This window comes from Delphinus delphis, chromosome 17, assembly GCF_949987515.2.
Source record: "Delphinus delphis chromosome 17, mDelDel1.2, whole genome shotgun sequence".
Lineage (NCBI taxonomy): Eukaryota > Metazoa > Chordata > Mammalia > Artiodactyla > Delphinidae > Delphinus > Delphinus delphis.
The window spans coordinates 3,358,663-3,374,110 of record NC_082699.1 but is presented as its reverse complement, the minus strand read 5'-3'; the positions used below and the strand labels follow the sequence as shown (position 1 = coordinate 3,374,110).

The 15,448-nt window shown below is 41.8% G+C and overlaps 1 protein-coding gene across 4 annotated transcripts in view; it reads left to right on the top strand.

The window, feature by feature from the left end:
* ATP6V1H (ATPase H+ transporting V1 subunit H) overlaps positions 1–14,481 on the top strand; it is a 95,927-nt gene extending 81,446 nt beyond the window's left edge. For 3 of the 4 annotated variants that reach the window (XM_060035376.1, XM_060035375.1, XM_060035377.1), the window contains 2 exons: positions 1,090–1,203; positions 14,025–14,481. In XM_060035376.1, the coding sequence (XP_059891359.1) occupies positions 1,090–1,203; positions 14,025–14,085 (175 nt within the window). In that variant the 3' untranslated portion in view covers positions 14,086–14,481. Of the gene's footprint in view, positions 1–1,009; positions 1,204–14,024 lie in introns of all 4 variants that reach the window. The other variant, XR_009522577.1, reaches the window with a different exon arrangement.
* The last annotated feature ends 967 nt before the right edge of the window (positions 14,482–15,448 follow it).

Here is a 15,448-nt window from a genome sequence, read left to right as displayed (position 1 = left end):
ACATTCCTGGCACGTATCAAGCACTCATAAAGTTTGGGTATAATTATACTGCATTATTTTTCTCAATTCAGTACATTTTTTTAAAAAGATGCTTTAAAAAATAAGACATAAAAAGGCGTACAGATGAAGCCTCTCCCTCACCCCTGACCCCATGTGCTCATCTGCGAGGTTGTCTTAAACCACCAGAAGCCCTACTGCACTAAGGTGCCGCTTGTCACGGACTGTGTGGTGGCGATGTCACTCACCAGGCAGCAGGCAGCACCGACCGCAGCTCCCACACTCCCAGGCTGGGGTTAAAGACACTCGCCGGCTCTTTGCACACCCCCGCTCCCCCCCAGAGGAGCAGAGAACCTCCTTCCGTTCGTGAGGCAAATAACCATTTTCACTTTGCTTTTGTGTCTGTAGTAACTGGATTTTTCAGGGGGTTGAGGGGGCAGTGACAGAAAGCAGTGCCGGTTGTCAGTCTTCCTGGTGTTCTTGACAGCAGGAATTTTCTCATTTGTTTCACTGCCCAGCAGGTCATGTGGCATGTTCATGTTCCATCATTACAGGAAAGGGCAGATATCTTAACAAATCAAGTTTTTTCAGGAAATTAACATGGCTCCTACGGGGTGCTTTTTAACCTCGTGTTCTCTGCTGTCTGCATCTGAGCCCGTATCTGGTTCACAGCATGGCAACTGCTGGGCTTAGTATTGATCTGATGTTACTTCAGACATACGGTGGTATTCAGTATACTGGTTTTTAAGCAAGCCACAAATCCTGGTGATAAAGAAGTTACTACTCAACTGCCTATAGAACACTGTAATCTAGATTACTGCAGCAGTCCAGGTTGATGACATTTGCCCAGACTAGGAAATGAGAATAACAGTTGGATTTATCACTAGGGATTCAAGAGAAAATATATAAAAACTTTAAGTCTGTGATTTGGAGAAAATGATATTTTAAAAAAGACACGTGTGTTGGTTTACTTACCTGAATGGTAACTTTTCTTTGTAAAACCACTGGGCAGTTCGGAGTTGGGCCTTTCTGCTAACAGCTTGCATTTGAAAGTAACTGCAGCGTCTTCACCACGTGGCTTCTGGCCCCCAGGGTCATCGAGCAGCTCGGCGGGAAGCAGCTGGTGATGAACCACATGCACCACGAGGACCAGCAGGTGCGCTACAACGCCCTCCTGGCCGTGCAGAAGCTCATGGTGCACAACTGGTAGGTGCCGCCCACCCCCTGCTGCTCTGTTGGGCCTCACGTTCCCGTCCAGAAGTTCTTGTGGAAAGGCTCCGATGAGTGGTGGCTTTTAAAGCAGTGATTTTGATTAATACCTAGAGTTACATTTTAGCCGTTCAGAGCAGTGATGTGATGATTTAGAAAAAACAGCTGCATTAGTGTTCTGAAGAAATGTATATTCAAAGTACTAGTATCAGAAACAACTCCAGAAGTAACTAAAAGGACCATTAAGACATAGGTGAATAAGTTTTTTGAGAGTTCAATGGAATTCATCTCGACTACTGATTAGAGACGCTACAATTTTGCAGGGTTTAACTGTTCGGCGTATGGTTAACCTGAATGGCTTTTTACCCGTTCACATGAAAACAGTAAAAGCTGATTGATCAGTGAAGATTCAGCTCTCACATTTCGTCCGTTACAGCCTTTTGCCTTTGAAATAGTAGCCAGAGTCATGTTTTTCCTCTTGCTTTTATTTTTTAAGTCAAAATTATTGACCTTTTTGTACTCAAAACAAGATAAATTAGAGTGACTACTTAGATACAATGGTGAACCATCTGTGTCCGTGAGCAGACACCCCTGGACTCTCTCGGCTGTGGCTGTTTTAGCAGTAGGTTGGCTGTTCCGCGCTCTTCTGCACTCAGATGCCTCTCTATTCCCCATCCTTGGGAAAGATGCGCTAACTGACGGTAATGCTACTGATAGTTCCAAAGGACAGATTAATGGCACATGCAAATGCTCAGGTGTGAAAGATGCAGGCAGATACAGGATAGCAGAGGATCCAGGATTGCCACCGTGACATCATGTATTAAATATTAGGATCCTGCCACTTAAGTACTTTACTCATGAATACTGACATTTATGCATTCTTCCAGCAGGTGCTCTTTGAGCACTTAATTTGTACCCTGTTACGCCTGGCTCCAGGCGACAGATGTGATGGAAGTGGGTGATGAGAGATGGCCTTTCTGAGTGGTCCCAGCAGCCAGGCTGAGACAGTGATGGAAAGGAACCAGTCACCCACCTCCAGTGTTGGGGGTTGGATTGCAGGTGGAGGGAACGGGAGGGGAAAGGACCAGGAAGCAGGAGGGAGCTTGGCTTCTTTAAGAGCAATGCCTGGAGACATGTTTGGATGTGGCAGCTGGGGTCTGGGAGGTGGTGCTAATGGCAGCTGGTGGGTCGAGGCCAGGGATGCTGTTCAGCATCCTGCATTGCGCCAGTCGCCACCACAGGGAACTGTCAGCAGTGCTGGGCTTCGAGGGCAAGTTGAAGGAGTGGGTGAGGCCAGAAGGAAAGGAGATGGGCGAGGCGAGGTGGCCGGGATCTGATCACGGAGGGTCTGGTGGGTCCTTCTGTTGGATGAGTTGAAAGTCGTGGTTAAAGGTTTTAACAGGGGAGTGACAGGATTTGATTTGTACTTTGAAAGGTCTCACAGGCTCCTCTGTGGAGAGTGGATGGTTGGGGGTGAGTGTGGCAGCAGGAAGACCGTTTCATAGATTCTCATTGTGGCCGTGGGTAGGGATGGCTCGTGCCATGGACTAGAATGGTAACAGTTGGTACCAAGCAGTAGATGGACTAGGGATAGATTTCAGAGCTGGTGCGCGTGGTGCTTGAGGGACTGAAAATGTTTTTACTCTTTTCATATTGTCTGTGCAAGAAGAATGGGATTCAAGGCAGGGGGCACTCAAAAATGGTTTTTTATCTACTGTTTAGCAGAGAAAAATCTTTCAAGTCTGTCAGGAAACTAGAGAATACTCCACTGGATTCCCTCCTTTTACTTTACCCTGAGCAACATTTTTCAATGTAAATTAATTATTTAGTAATTTTCTCTCTCTTGGTTTGTTTCTGTTTCTTTCATGAAGTACGTTTACAGAATGTTGGCATTTAATAGAGTTGGAGGCTGTTGCAATCAGTGAGCTTTTATTGACAGATATTTTCCTGAAGTTTCCATTAAATACAGTTTTATTTTCCCCTTTTGCTGAAAGTAGGGCTGTTGAAGCATAATTCTTCTTTTGTTAATAAAAAACAACTTCATTTTAATAGTTCTTTCTCTTGAAGAATTTATTGTTAGTTTTTTTTTTTTAGTTAATTTTTGGCTGCCTTGTGTCTTAGTTGCTGCGCGTGGGCTTTCTCTTGTTGCGGCTAGTGGGGGCTACTCTTTGTTGCCGTGTGCAGGCTTCTCATTGCAGTGGCTTCTCTTGTTGCAGAGCACGGGCTCTAGGCATGCAGGCTTCAGTAGTTGTGGCACGTGGGCTCAGTAGTTGTGGCTTGCAGGCTCAGTAGCTGTGGCTCGCAGGCTCAGTAGTTGTGGCTCGCAGGCTCTAGAGCTCAGGCTCAGTAGTCGTGGCGCACAGGCTTAGTTGCTTCGTGGCATGTGGGATCTTCCTGGACCAGGGCTTGAACCCACGTCCCCTACATTGGCAGGCGGATTCTTAACCACTGCGCCATCAGGGAAGCCCCCCCCCCTTTTTTTTTTAATGTATATTTCCAATGTGGAAAAAAAGCTGGGTATGGAATAGGATGTTGACTGGGAGTTTTCCCTTTGCCAGTGGAGAAAATTTTTTGGTTAAGAATTTTTATTGTGCAAATGATCATGAATTAAAAGATGAAACATTTAAAATTTGAAAACTTTTTCTTGAATTTAGGAATCTGATTTGGCCTCAGTAAATTTTTTGATGTACGATTACAAAAGGAAAGGTAAATTGTCTCTATAGCCAAAAACTGGTTTATTTGCTCTTTGTCATTGACTAGCTGATGAGAGAATATCCTTTTCCCCCCTCCTCTCTAGTTATGTACCAAGCTATTTTAGCTTTAATGTTTTAGTTATGATAAGTCCCCTGGAATGGAGAAGCTTAGTGTCAGCATTTTCCTGTGCTTTCTTTGAGAAAGGCATTTTCATATGCAGATTAGAACTCACACGTGACCTGTGTCTTTCGTTGTGACATACGCATTTCTCTGGCACTTTGTGCCAGAGAGTGAAAATTGCTCAAGTCATAGCAGTTCATTTCAACATCAGATTAGTGTGAGACCAAATAGAATGCCATTGGAAAGTAAATTTTCAGCAGAGTTTTCCCCAAATGTAAAAGGATTTTGAATCAGTATCTTTATGCACGTAACCAAGTTGCCTTTAGTAAATCATGCTGGTAAAGTCTGCCTTTCTACTTTCCTAAAATAGAGGCTTTTTAACCTAAACCATGGGACTGGTGTCCGAAAGATGTTTCACACCAAATAAAACCTGAAAACACAGTTGACTTGGTTTCCTCTCAACATTTTGTTTGTTTTGATTTAATTAAAACAAAATTTTAGAAAGGGTATATTTTAGTACAATGCAGTGAAATGAATTAGTTGAAGATAATGAAAATACACCCATGGGTAAAAGTAGAATGAAAGTCTGTCTGAATGGCAGCAGCAGCTTTTCCTGACAGTTTTGCACGTTCTCTCTGTTGTTGTTTTTCTCCGAGGCCCTCCCTGGCTGTTTCCAGATTTCCAGCGCACTCTTGATTTTTTTACCTTTTTCTACCATAAATGATTTTTAGATTTTTTGGCATTGCATTTTTACCAGTTTCTGTTGATTAGACGAAATCGTAATTTTGGATATAGTAAAGTTAACATTTCTTTTTCACTGAGGGGAATTTTTTTTTGGTTTTAAGTTAAAAATTACATTTTAAGTATAAACTGGATATTGGATACTCACAATATCATGGAACTGCATTGTCTCTGGGTCTTGATTTAGACTCTGCTCTAGGGAGTTAAATTACTTTTCTTGATAATGTAGAGAAGGACTTATCCCTGATTTATAGAACATGGAGCATAGAGTTGTATATCATGTGAAAATGTTACTTAATTCTTTTTCACGATTTTATGACTGATTGCAGAATTATTTCCGTGAACTGTTTCTCCCTTCCACTTAACACCTGTGTTTACGTGGACTGACGGGTGGGTTATGTGTAACCCTGACTGTTGTGGGTGGCATGGGGGGCCTAATGGAGTTGCTGGGGTGTGCGTTGGGCACACACCAGGGTCTCCTCAGTCCAGGGGGCCTCGAGCGGGTCAGTCCTATCCACAGCTCTGTAAGTGGCACGTGCAGGCTCTGATCTTCCCGTCCCCATGTGCAGTTCCTGGTATGTCCCTCATTCTTCTGAGCAGGGCTGGATTTTTATATTCTTAAATTTGGCAAAATATGTAAACAGTGACAGCTTACTTTAGAGAACTTTTATATAGACCCTCAGTTTATACTTTATAATTTAACATCATTAAAATGTCATCATTTTTCTCCTACCGAATGATTTTAAATGTCATCAGCCTCTAATTCAGAAGCAGCAGTATGTGCATATGGACAGCTCAGGACCTCAGGAAAGAAACACTGAATTTTGTAGGTAGAGGATTTCCTGTAGAATTTTCTCCTTGTTTCTAGCTTCTTTTTCAACCTATTTTCAAACAGAATAATAAGTTGTGAGAGTGTCACCCTCTCTCTGTCTTTCATGTGTACGTAAATAGAGAGGAACGCAGCAAGCCGAGGGTGTGGGTGATACTCCTTTATTCTCGGACCTTTACCTCTGCTTAGTATATTTTAGTTGTTCTGTAAATAGTCCGTAGCCATAAATGCAGTGATTAAAACAGTTACTTATGAACAGAATTGAAGGAAAAAAACCCTTATGTAAGTTTTAACTTTTTAGCATTAATAATCATGTTAAAAAACATTCCATGTGATTTTAAATAAACATGACATTTCTGGGTTTAACATTTTCCAAAACTAATTTAGAAAATTGTGGTCTGTCTTTGAGTACCTGGAGTTTTCCACATTATTCTTATGATATTTTTAGTGGAGGAATTCTCGTGTAAGAATCTTACATTCTAAATATAATTAAAGAAAAAGGAGTCTATAAGAAGCGCTAAACGTGGACTTTGCTTATTGCATACTATCTTCTTAAGAGTCCTTCTAACAGCACAGACATTTCTCCCACACAGCACATTACATTAACCAGATTTGCACATACTGTGATCATTTAGGGGCATACTCTGCATTGTGCAGATCGCTTTTTGTTGTAACTACTTGCTGGTCTGGAACCAGCATTCAAAATGAAACGGAGGGACTTCTGGTTTCCAGTTATGCATGTAAGGAGTTTGGAAGTTGCCACTACATCTCAACAACAGGTAAATAGCTGAACAGACTGAAAAAATCAACAGTCCTTCTTGGATCCATAGGGGAGAAGGTAGGACGAGACTGGAGAGGCAGGTGAATACAGGGAGTTGTGGCTTACCTGAGCAGGACTCACATGTGGAGACCAGCGGGGGACCGGTGCCTGGCAGGAGAGCTGGGCCGTGCTTGGTGAATTGCAGGAGGCTCCGTGTGCACAAGTCTGAGGATTAAAAACTCCAGGGGATCCAGTCATGGGGGGCCCCCACCATATGGGGAGATTTCTCTCCAGAAGCCAGACCAGGTTCCCACAGTAAATATCTGAGAAAAATTCCCTTGGGCTTCTGGCAGGGGGAGGGGAAAGGAACCATTTTGAAATAGTTCTATTGTTCCGTTCTAACAAGGCCTGCACGCAGGGGAAACTAGTTAACCAGAGCCCAGCCTGCTGCGGTGTCATCAGAGTCTGACTGACCTGTGGAAGGGAAATAACCAACTCTAGCTGTCTCTAATCATGCTGTCTCACCCAAAGGGGTAGAAAAAACCCTGAGGAGCACTCATGAAGTTCACAATCCTGAGGCCCAGGTTCAAGAAAGACTGAAACCCAATCAAAGGACTCCAGAAAGCTTCCTCTCCCTCACCTCACCACCACGTTACATAAGGTTCATTTACAGCAGTTTCTTTTACCTAGCACACCATGTCTAGCTATCAAGAAAATACTACGAGGCATACCAAAAAGCAAAAAAAAAAAAAAAGAAGAGACATAGGAAGCATCAGAACCAGCCATGGCAGTAATGTTGGAAGATCAGACTGGGAACTTTAAACAACTAGGATTAGTATGCTGAGGACTCTAGTGGGTAAAGTAGGCAGCAAGCAAGAACAGATGGGCAAGTTAAGCAGAGAGATAGAAATCCTAAGAAAGAACCGAAAAGAGAAGTTAGAGCTCAAAAACACTGTAAAAGAAACGAAGAATGCCTTTGATGGACTTATAAGTTATACTGGACACGGATGAGGAAAGACTCTCTGAGCTTGAGGATATATCAGTAGAAACCTCCAAAACTGAGAAGCAAAGAGAACAAAGACTAAAAAAACGGAACAAAATATCCAAGGACGATGGGACAACTACAGAAGAGGTAAAATACATGTGGTGGGAATACCAGAAAAAGAAAGAGAGAAAGGAACAGAAGAAATACTTGAAAGAGTAATGACTGAGGATTTCCCAAGTTAATGTCAGACACCAAACCACAGATCCAGAAAGCTCAGAGAACACCAAGCAGGATAAACACCAAAAAAACTACACCTGGACATGGAATTTTCAAATTACAGAAAATCAAAGGTGGAAAAAAAAAATCCTGAAAGAAGCCAGGGGGAAAAAACACCTTAGCTACAGAGGAACAAAGGTAAGAATTACATCTGACTTCTCAGAAACCATGTCAGCAAGTAGAGAGTGGAGTGAAATATTTAACATGTTGAGAGAAGAAAACTCACCAAATTCTGTACCCTGTGAAGTTATCCTTCAAAAGTGAAGGAGGAATAAAGATTTCCTCAAAGAAACAAAAATTGAGGGAGTTTGTTGCCAGTAGACCTGCCATACAGGGAATATGAAAAAAGTTCTTTAGAGAGAAGGAAAATAATAGAGGTCAGAAACTCAGATCTACATAAAGAAAGGAAGAGCATCAAAGAAGGAACAACTGAAGGTAAAATAAAAACTTTTATTTTTCTTATTCTTAACTGATGTAACATAGAAGTTTGTTCAAAAAACTAATAGCAACAATATCCTTGAGTATGTACGCTTCTATGTATTTTATACACGTTGCTTATGTATGTTTATATATAAGTGAAATAAGTGGCAGCAATGATACAAGCGACAGGAGGAAGGAATTAAGATTATTTGGTAATTACAAGGTACTCACACTATCCGTGAAGTGGTATAGTGCTATTTGAAAGTATACATGGATTAATTGTAAATTAATATATTGCAAACTCTAGGGCAGCCACTAAAAAAAGTAAAAAAAGAAGTATAACTGACGTGCTGAGTAGGAAAGGAGAGAAAATAGAATCATATAAAATGCTGAATTAAAACCACAAAAGGCAGAAAAAGAGTGGAAGACAAAAATAGGAGCGAAAGGGCTTCCCTGGTGGCACAGTGGTTGAGAGTCCACCTGCCGATGCAGGGGACACGGGTTCATGCCCTGGTCTGGGAAGATCCCACATGCCGCAGAGCGACTAGGCCTGTAAGCCATGGCCGCTGAGCCTGTGCGTCCGGAGCCTGTGCTCCACAACGGGAGAGGCCACAGCAGTGAGAGGCCCACGTACCGCAAAAAAAAGCGAAAAAAAAGGGCAACAAATAGGAAACAGAAATGAATATGGTACACATTAATCCAGCTGCATCAGTAATCACTCTGAGTGTCAGTGGTCTAACTGCACCCGGCGAGAGAGAGATCATCAGAGCAGGTCGAAGAGCATGACCCAACTATGTGTAGCCTATAAGAAACCCACTTTAAATATAAAGACACATACAGATTAGAAGTAAATGAATGGAGGAAAATACACCATGCTAACACTAATCAAAAGAACCAAGAAGTAGCTATATTGCTTTCAGACAAAGCAGACTTATAAGTAAGGAACGTTTATCAGGGATAAGAAAGGTCATTCTGTAAAGATAAAGGGGTTAGTTCTCCAAAAGGACATAATAATTCTTAACATGTATATACCTAACAACAGCGCATCAAACTATGTGGGGCAGAAACTGATAGAACTGTAAGGAGAAATAGATGAATTCTATCATAGTTGAAGATTTCAGCCCCCCCCCTTTCAGAAATGGACAGATCCAGCAGGCAGAAAATCAGTAAGGACACAGTTAAGTCAACAACACCATCAATCACCTGAATAGAATTGACATCTATAGACTACCTCATCCAGTACCAGCAGAATACACATTTCTCTCAAGCTCACATGGAACATTCACCAAGACATTCTGGGCCATAAAACCCACCTTAACACATTAAAAAAAATAGGAATCATGCAGTGTCAGCTCTCAGACCACAGTGGAATTAAAGTAGAAATCAATAACAGGAAGATAACTGGAAAATTCCCAAATATGTGGGGATTAAACAACACTTCTAAATAACACAGAGGTCAAAGAAGAAATCTCAAGAGAAATTTAAAAATATTTTGAACTAAGTGACAATGAAAATACAGCTTTTCAAAATTTGTGAGATGCAGTGCAAGCAGTGCTTAGAGGGAAATTTATAGCACCGAATGCATATATTAGAAAAGAAGAAAGCTCAAGAGTCGGTAATCTAAGTTTCCAGCTTATGAAATGAGAAGAAAAGAGCAAATTAAATCAAAGTAAGCAGAAGAAAAGAAGTAAGAATAAAAAAACAAGGAAATTGAAAATAGGACATTTGTAGAGAAAATCAAGGAAACCAAAAGCTGTTTTTTTGAAAAAATTAATGATACTGATAAGCCTATAGCCAGACTAACTAAGGAAAAAGGAGAAGGCACAAATTAACTAGTGTCATAAATGAAAAAGGGAACATCACTACAGATCCCATGGAAAGTAAAAGGATAATAAAGGGATACTATGATCCCCTCTCACAACTCCTTTGTACTGGAAGTTCTAGCTAACGCATTAAGACAAGAAAAGAAAATAAATGGTATACAGATTGGGAAGGAGGACATAAAACTGCCTTTGCTTTCAGATGACATGATCATGTACATAGAAAATCCTAAAGATTTGACAAAAACAAACAAATGTCCTGGAACTAATAAGCCATTACAGCAAGGTTGTGGGATATGAGGTTAATACAGAAAAGTCAATCACTTTCCTATGTACCAACAATGAACAGATGGAATTTGAAATTAAAAACACAATACCATTTACATTAGCACTTCCCCAAAATGAAATATTTAGGTATAAATTCAACAAAATATGTATAAGATCTACATGAGGAAAACTTTTAAACTATGAATGAAATCATGGAAGAATTAAGTAAATGGAGAGAGATTCCATGTTCATGGATAGGAAGATTCAATATTTTCAAGATGTTAGTTCTCAGCTTGATCTGTTGATATAAATTTAGTGCAATCCCAATCAAAATCGCAGCAAGTTATTTTTCTTTTTTGGACCTCGACAATCTGATACTAAAGTTTGTATGGAGAAGCAAAAGACGCAGCATAGCCAACACAATATTGAAGGAGAAGAACAAAGTTGGAAAACTGACACCACCTGACTTGAAGACTTATTATAAAGCTAAGTAATCAAGATAGTGGGGGTGTGGGTGAAAGAGTAGACAAATGGGTCAATGGAACAGGACAGAGAGCCCAGAAATAGGGCCCCATGAGTATAGTCAACTGATCTTTGCCAAAGGAGTGAAGGCAATACAGGGGAGCAAAGGTAGTCTCTTCAACAGATGGTGCTGGAACAACCGGACATCCACAAAAGCTACTCAAAATGGATCGTGAACCTAAATGTAAAACACAGAACTCCTAGAAGAAAACATAGGAGAAAATCCAGGTGACCTTGGAGCACTGTGATTTTTACGTGGTTCGTGGTTTACATAGGAAAATCGGTTCATAAAAACAAAATTTGCTTTGTGTGTAATACTCAGAATCATGATAAAAGCTGGAGGAATAACTCAGCTTTAAACTATGTGGCATCTGAGAGAGGAGAAGGGGGTGCGGGGGGGGACTTCAGCGGGGAGAAGGCAGTTCACACGGAGGCGGGAAAGCAGATGTTTGGTGACAGATGCTTGCTGGGCCCGCGGGGACAGTGGGACACACAGAGGACTCTGGTCTCCCGGCCCTGTGCAGCTCCCCCCAGCGCCGACCCGTGTTCTTTGTAGATCTCCGGTGACAGTGCCCTTCCTGGACCAGGGCCTTTGTCTGAGTTCTTTAGGCCGTTAAGGGGCAGGTAAGAAGCGAACTTGCCAAGGCTTTCGTTTTTTTAAAAAATAATCAGCCTAAAATAATCCTCATGTTGAAGAGACATATTGGGTAGCAAATTCTGTTCCCCCACAAAGTCATGGATGAAGTTTAAAGAGAAGAGAATATTACACTTCTCAAATTCTGCTTCTTAGGTAGTAGAAGCAAAGAATTAATGTCCAGCTCCTGTAGATTGCTGGTACAAATCGGATACCCTTTGAGTGAATTATGCGTTGAATTTTTACTGTATTGATCTTCGTGTTTAGCGAGACTGACTCAATACTCAGATTAACTCACTTAAGTAGCTCTTCTGGCGTCCTATCAGAGATGCATTGTCATCCCCTGAAGAAAAGTCCATAGTCACTTTTCCTCTTGCCTGACAGTGACGTAACCTTAACCTGAAGAAATTATTCACACCTGTTATTATTTCCTACTATAAAGATAGGCGCAGTGTCTGCTTTCTGCACCTTTCTGGCCTCTTTTTGGAGGCCGCGCAGCCTCACAGTAGAGAGAGGAGTGGACCTGAGCCCCGGCCCGTGCACCTGCCTGCTTTGCTCCTGAGCAGGTGATTGCAGCTTTCCCTCCCCTGTCGATGGAGATGAGAATGCCCACTCCCAGGATGCTGCAGAGGTGAGAGGATAAGGGTGGGCACACCTGTACTCAGGTTTCCACGGTGGCCGGTAACAAAGTGCAGACGTAGCCACCTTTGTGTGTTCCCAGCCCCAGGCTACTGGTGTCCGGACTGCCCTGTGCCTGGGGTCACACAGGACTCAGAGGCAGCTTGGGTGAATCTCGGGAATGTTCTAATTGACCACATTTGATGTCAGGACAGCAGACCACAACCCTTTACGAGCCGAACCCAGGAGGAGATTTTCTCCAAAGCTTCGCGCAGGCTGGGTCCTCTCTCTGTAGGACAGGATCTTTTTCAGTTGCGCCTTGGTTCGGCTCCCTCTGAATTTAACAACCCACATGCCATAGCAAATGACAATTTCAGGAAAGCCTGAGGAGGAAATTTGATTCCTCTGTCCGCGAGTCCCATCTGGGCTCTTCTCCCAGTAGACTTGGTATCCTGTGACCTACCTCAAGTAGGGCTCACAGAGTTCCATCTGGGATTCTTGATGTGCGGGTTTTTAGTTGAACCCTTACATCTATGTGTGTTCTTGTCCTTCGCTTAAATCCTAGCTTGCATAAACCCTACCTAGCAGACAAGGAAAGAGGGCCCTGGTTTTTGTACTCACCGAGCAGTAAGGTTGTGAGGAAGGGAATGCCCCGAGGCCACCTTGTATGCAGGGAAAAACTGAGAGTGTAGTGGATGGAGCATTATTATTTATCTGTAATAAAGACCTTTGACCAGGAAAACAAGAACAGAAGACATTGGGGAGGAAGCTATGGCTGGGCGTGTTTTTTAAAATTTTTTGTTTAAAAAAAATTTTTTTTTAATGTGGACCATTTTTAAAGTCTTTATTGAATTTGTTACAATATTGCTTCTGTTTTATGTTTTGGTTTTTTGTCCGAGAGGCAGGTGGGATCTTAGCTCCCTGACCAGGGATCAAACCTGCATCCCCTGCATTGGAAGGTGGTGTCTTAACCACTGCACCGCCACAGAATCCCCCTGGGTGTGTTTTTAAATTCTCTGCTGGAAAAACTCTTCTTCCCTCTGTTTTAATCCTCCTGCTGTGACCCTACTTCAGCAACGCCTCTTATGTGAGGAAATCAGTTATCTTCCCCACGTCCCGGTATTCACTGTTGTCCCCTACGTACTAGTTTTGTCCTGGCATGGGAGATGAACCACAGCCCTAAGGGACTAGATCCACCTGGTGGTTCACAGCGTGAGCTCTGGGCAGCTTTGCCAGCCTCCGGAATGTAAACCCAGTCCCTATTCCAAAACTCAAGCTTTTCCCTTTTTATAGGAGGGGATCTTTTAAATATTCTTAAAAGATCTCTTTTTCTGGTCCTTATTAGGTAGTTCAAAAACGAAAGTTTAGGCAAATCCTTCATAGGAAAATAGGGAAGAGATTGTTTTCTGTCCTGGAATCAACAGTGGTATCTGTATGCAATTTAGAGTGAAGTATACACAGACCATTCAAATAATTTTCTGAAGCAAAACGTCACCTAAAACGTTTGGAGACCACTGCTCTAAGCCACAGTTGCCCCGTCTGCAAAATGAGAATACTGCTTCTCGGCTCTGGTGATGGTTCTGTGGATTCAGTAGGACCATCTTGGTGAAGGTTTCAGACTCTGCCAGTGCAGAGTAAGTGCTGGGTAACTAGTAGCTCTGATTAAGTGTCGTGATTCTGGATGTTATTTTCAGTGATTGTTTTCATGTGCTCTTGTGTAAATCCTTAGAGATAAACACTTGTACTTTCTAACGTCAGGAAATGTGTTTCTCATGTATCAGGCCACTTACTTGGAATCATACGTACATTGATTTTGAACTTGTGAGATTGCAGAAGCGGTGGCAGCAGACACAACTCTCTAAACAGGAAAGCAGACGTTGCCGGTGATTGGATGCAGAATTACTTGTTTGTGTGTGTCATGCCTTGTTTGTCTGTGGTTCATGGAGTGTTTAAAATTCATACAGTACAGGTAATTTGGAAATTTGGACAAGATTAGTTTTCTGGGGCTATTTTACTAGTTTTTAGATGTTAAAGTAAGCATAGACGACAGTGTATATTGTCCTTCAGTTTTGAAAGAGATTCTTTGTTGTTTCAGTTCTAATCTCCCTTGCTATCTCCTTTCTGTGTTTCAGGGAATACCTTGGTAAACAGCTCCAGTCTGAGCAACCGCAGACTGCAGCTGCCCGGAGCTGAACGGGCGCTCAGCCGCGGGGTCTCCAGCGCCCCTTCGCCTGGGGCAGAAGACCTGGAGTATGAGTCTCAGTGATTAGAACAAACAATTTCTCATTTTATGTGTCATTTTCTTCTGTTGTGTAGCTTTCCCCAGTGCTGATTTCAACACGAGTGTTTGCCCGTTACTTTGTATTAAAGTAGGTGCTCTCTGTATCTAAGGAAAACATTACTGTTACATATACTGCTTGTAATTTCTGTATTTATTGTTCTCTGGGAATGAATATAGAATTATTAAAGGATTCTCACTCCAAATATGTTTTTGTCTTTCCTTGTTCCTGACTTGGCCTTTAACACAAATACCTCTTGTCCCAACCAAATTGGGAGAATTGTATTTGCAAAATAGTGAATGGTAAATAAATGTTTTGAAATTATATGTATCTCTGTCTTCCATCCGTCCGTCCATCCACATCCATCCGTCCGTCCATCCACACATACACACTGCGGCAATCCTCTGCTAATATTCAGAGAACTTTAAAATGTTAAATTAACTCGACGTGATGCTGTGGTCTAGAAGATTTGCTTATGGAGCACAGTGAGGAATTTTAGCTTTAGATTATTTTCATTGATTTCCTGTACTTTTATTCTTGGATTTTGGTACCTCAAGTCTATTTTCTCTTAATACGCTTTGGTTTAAATGTTGCTAGTAGATATTTTATCCCACCCCCAGCCCCAGCCCCTTATTCTGGAACGCCAGGCCTTCAGCGGGACATCCATGGCCTGTACGTTCACGTCCCCCAGATCTGAGCCTTTTGTTTTTAACCTTATGGCCTGGTCTCTCTGAGTCTCATTTTTCATTCATTTTCATTTTATTTTCACTTTTCATTCCTAGCAGTTCTCTGAATGTTGAGTTGTTGAGTAAAGGTTGTAAGGCTAATAGACAGTTTATTTGATAAGTTTTTCTTCTACAGAGAGACACTCATAGGATCCATCTCCTGTTTAAGCATGAAGGATTGTCTCATTTTCAACGTAGAGATCTTGTGGGAAGAGTTAGTTGAAATAATGGTCGTCGGTGGGTTCGTGTGACTCAGTGATTTTTCTTAGAGTTGACTTCCTATTTTCCAAGAAAATAGGTAGTCTGATCAAACCAATTTTTTTCTTGACTGAAAGTTCTAAATTTTTAAAACTGCTTAGACCCAGACATTTTTACTTCTTAAACATGGAAGAATACTAGCCAGTGGAATTATAGATTCTGCATTAGCAAAGGATCAGTTTTCATGTTAAGGTATTAATGGTCTGCAAAGTTATTAGGTTCTTAAGACACTCAATTTCTAGAAGTTCTGGTAACCAGAGACAGTGAAATCTGAATTTCGTAAGAACACGTTGA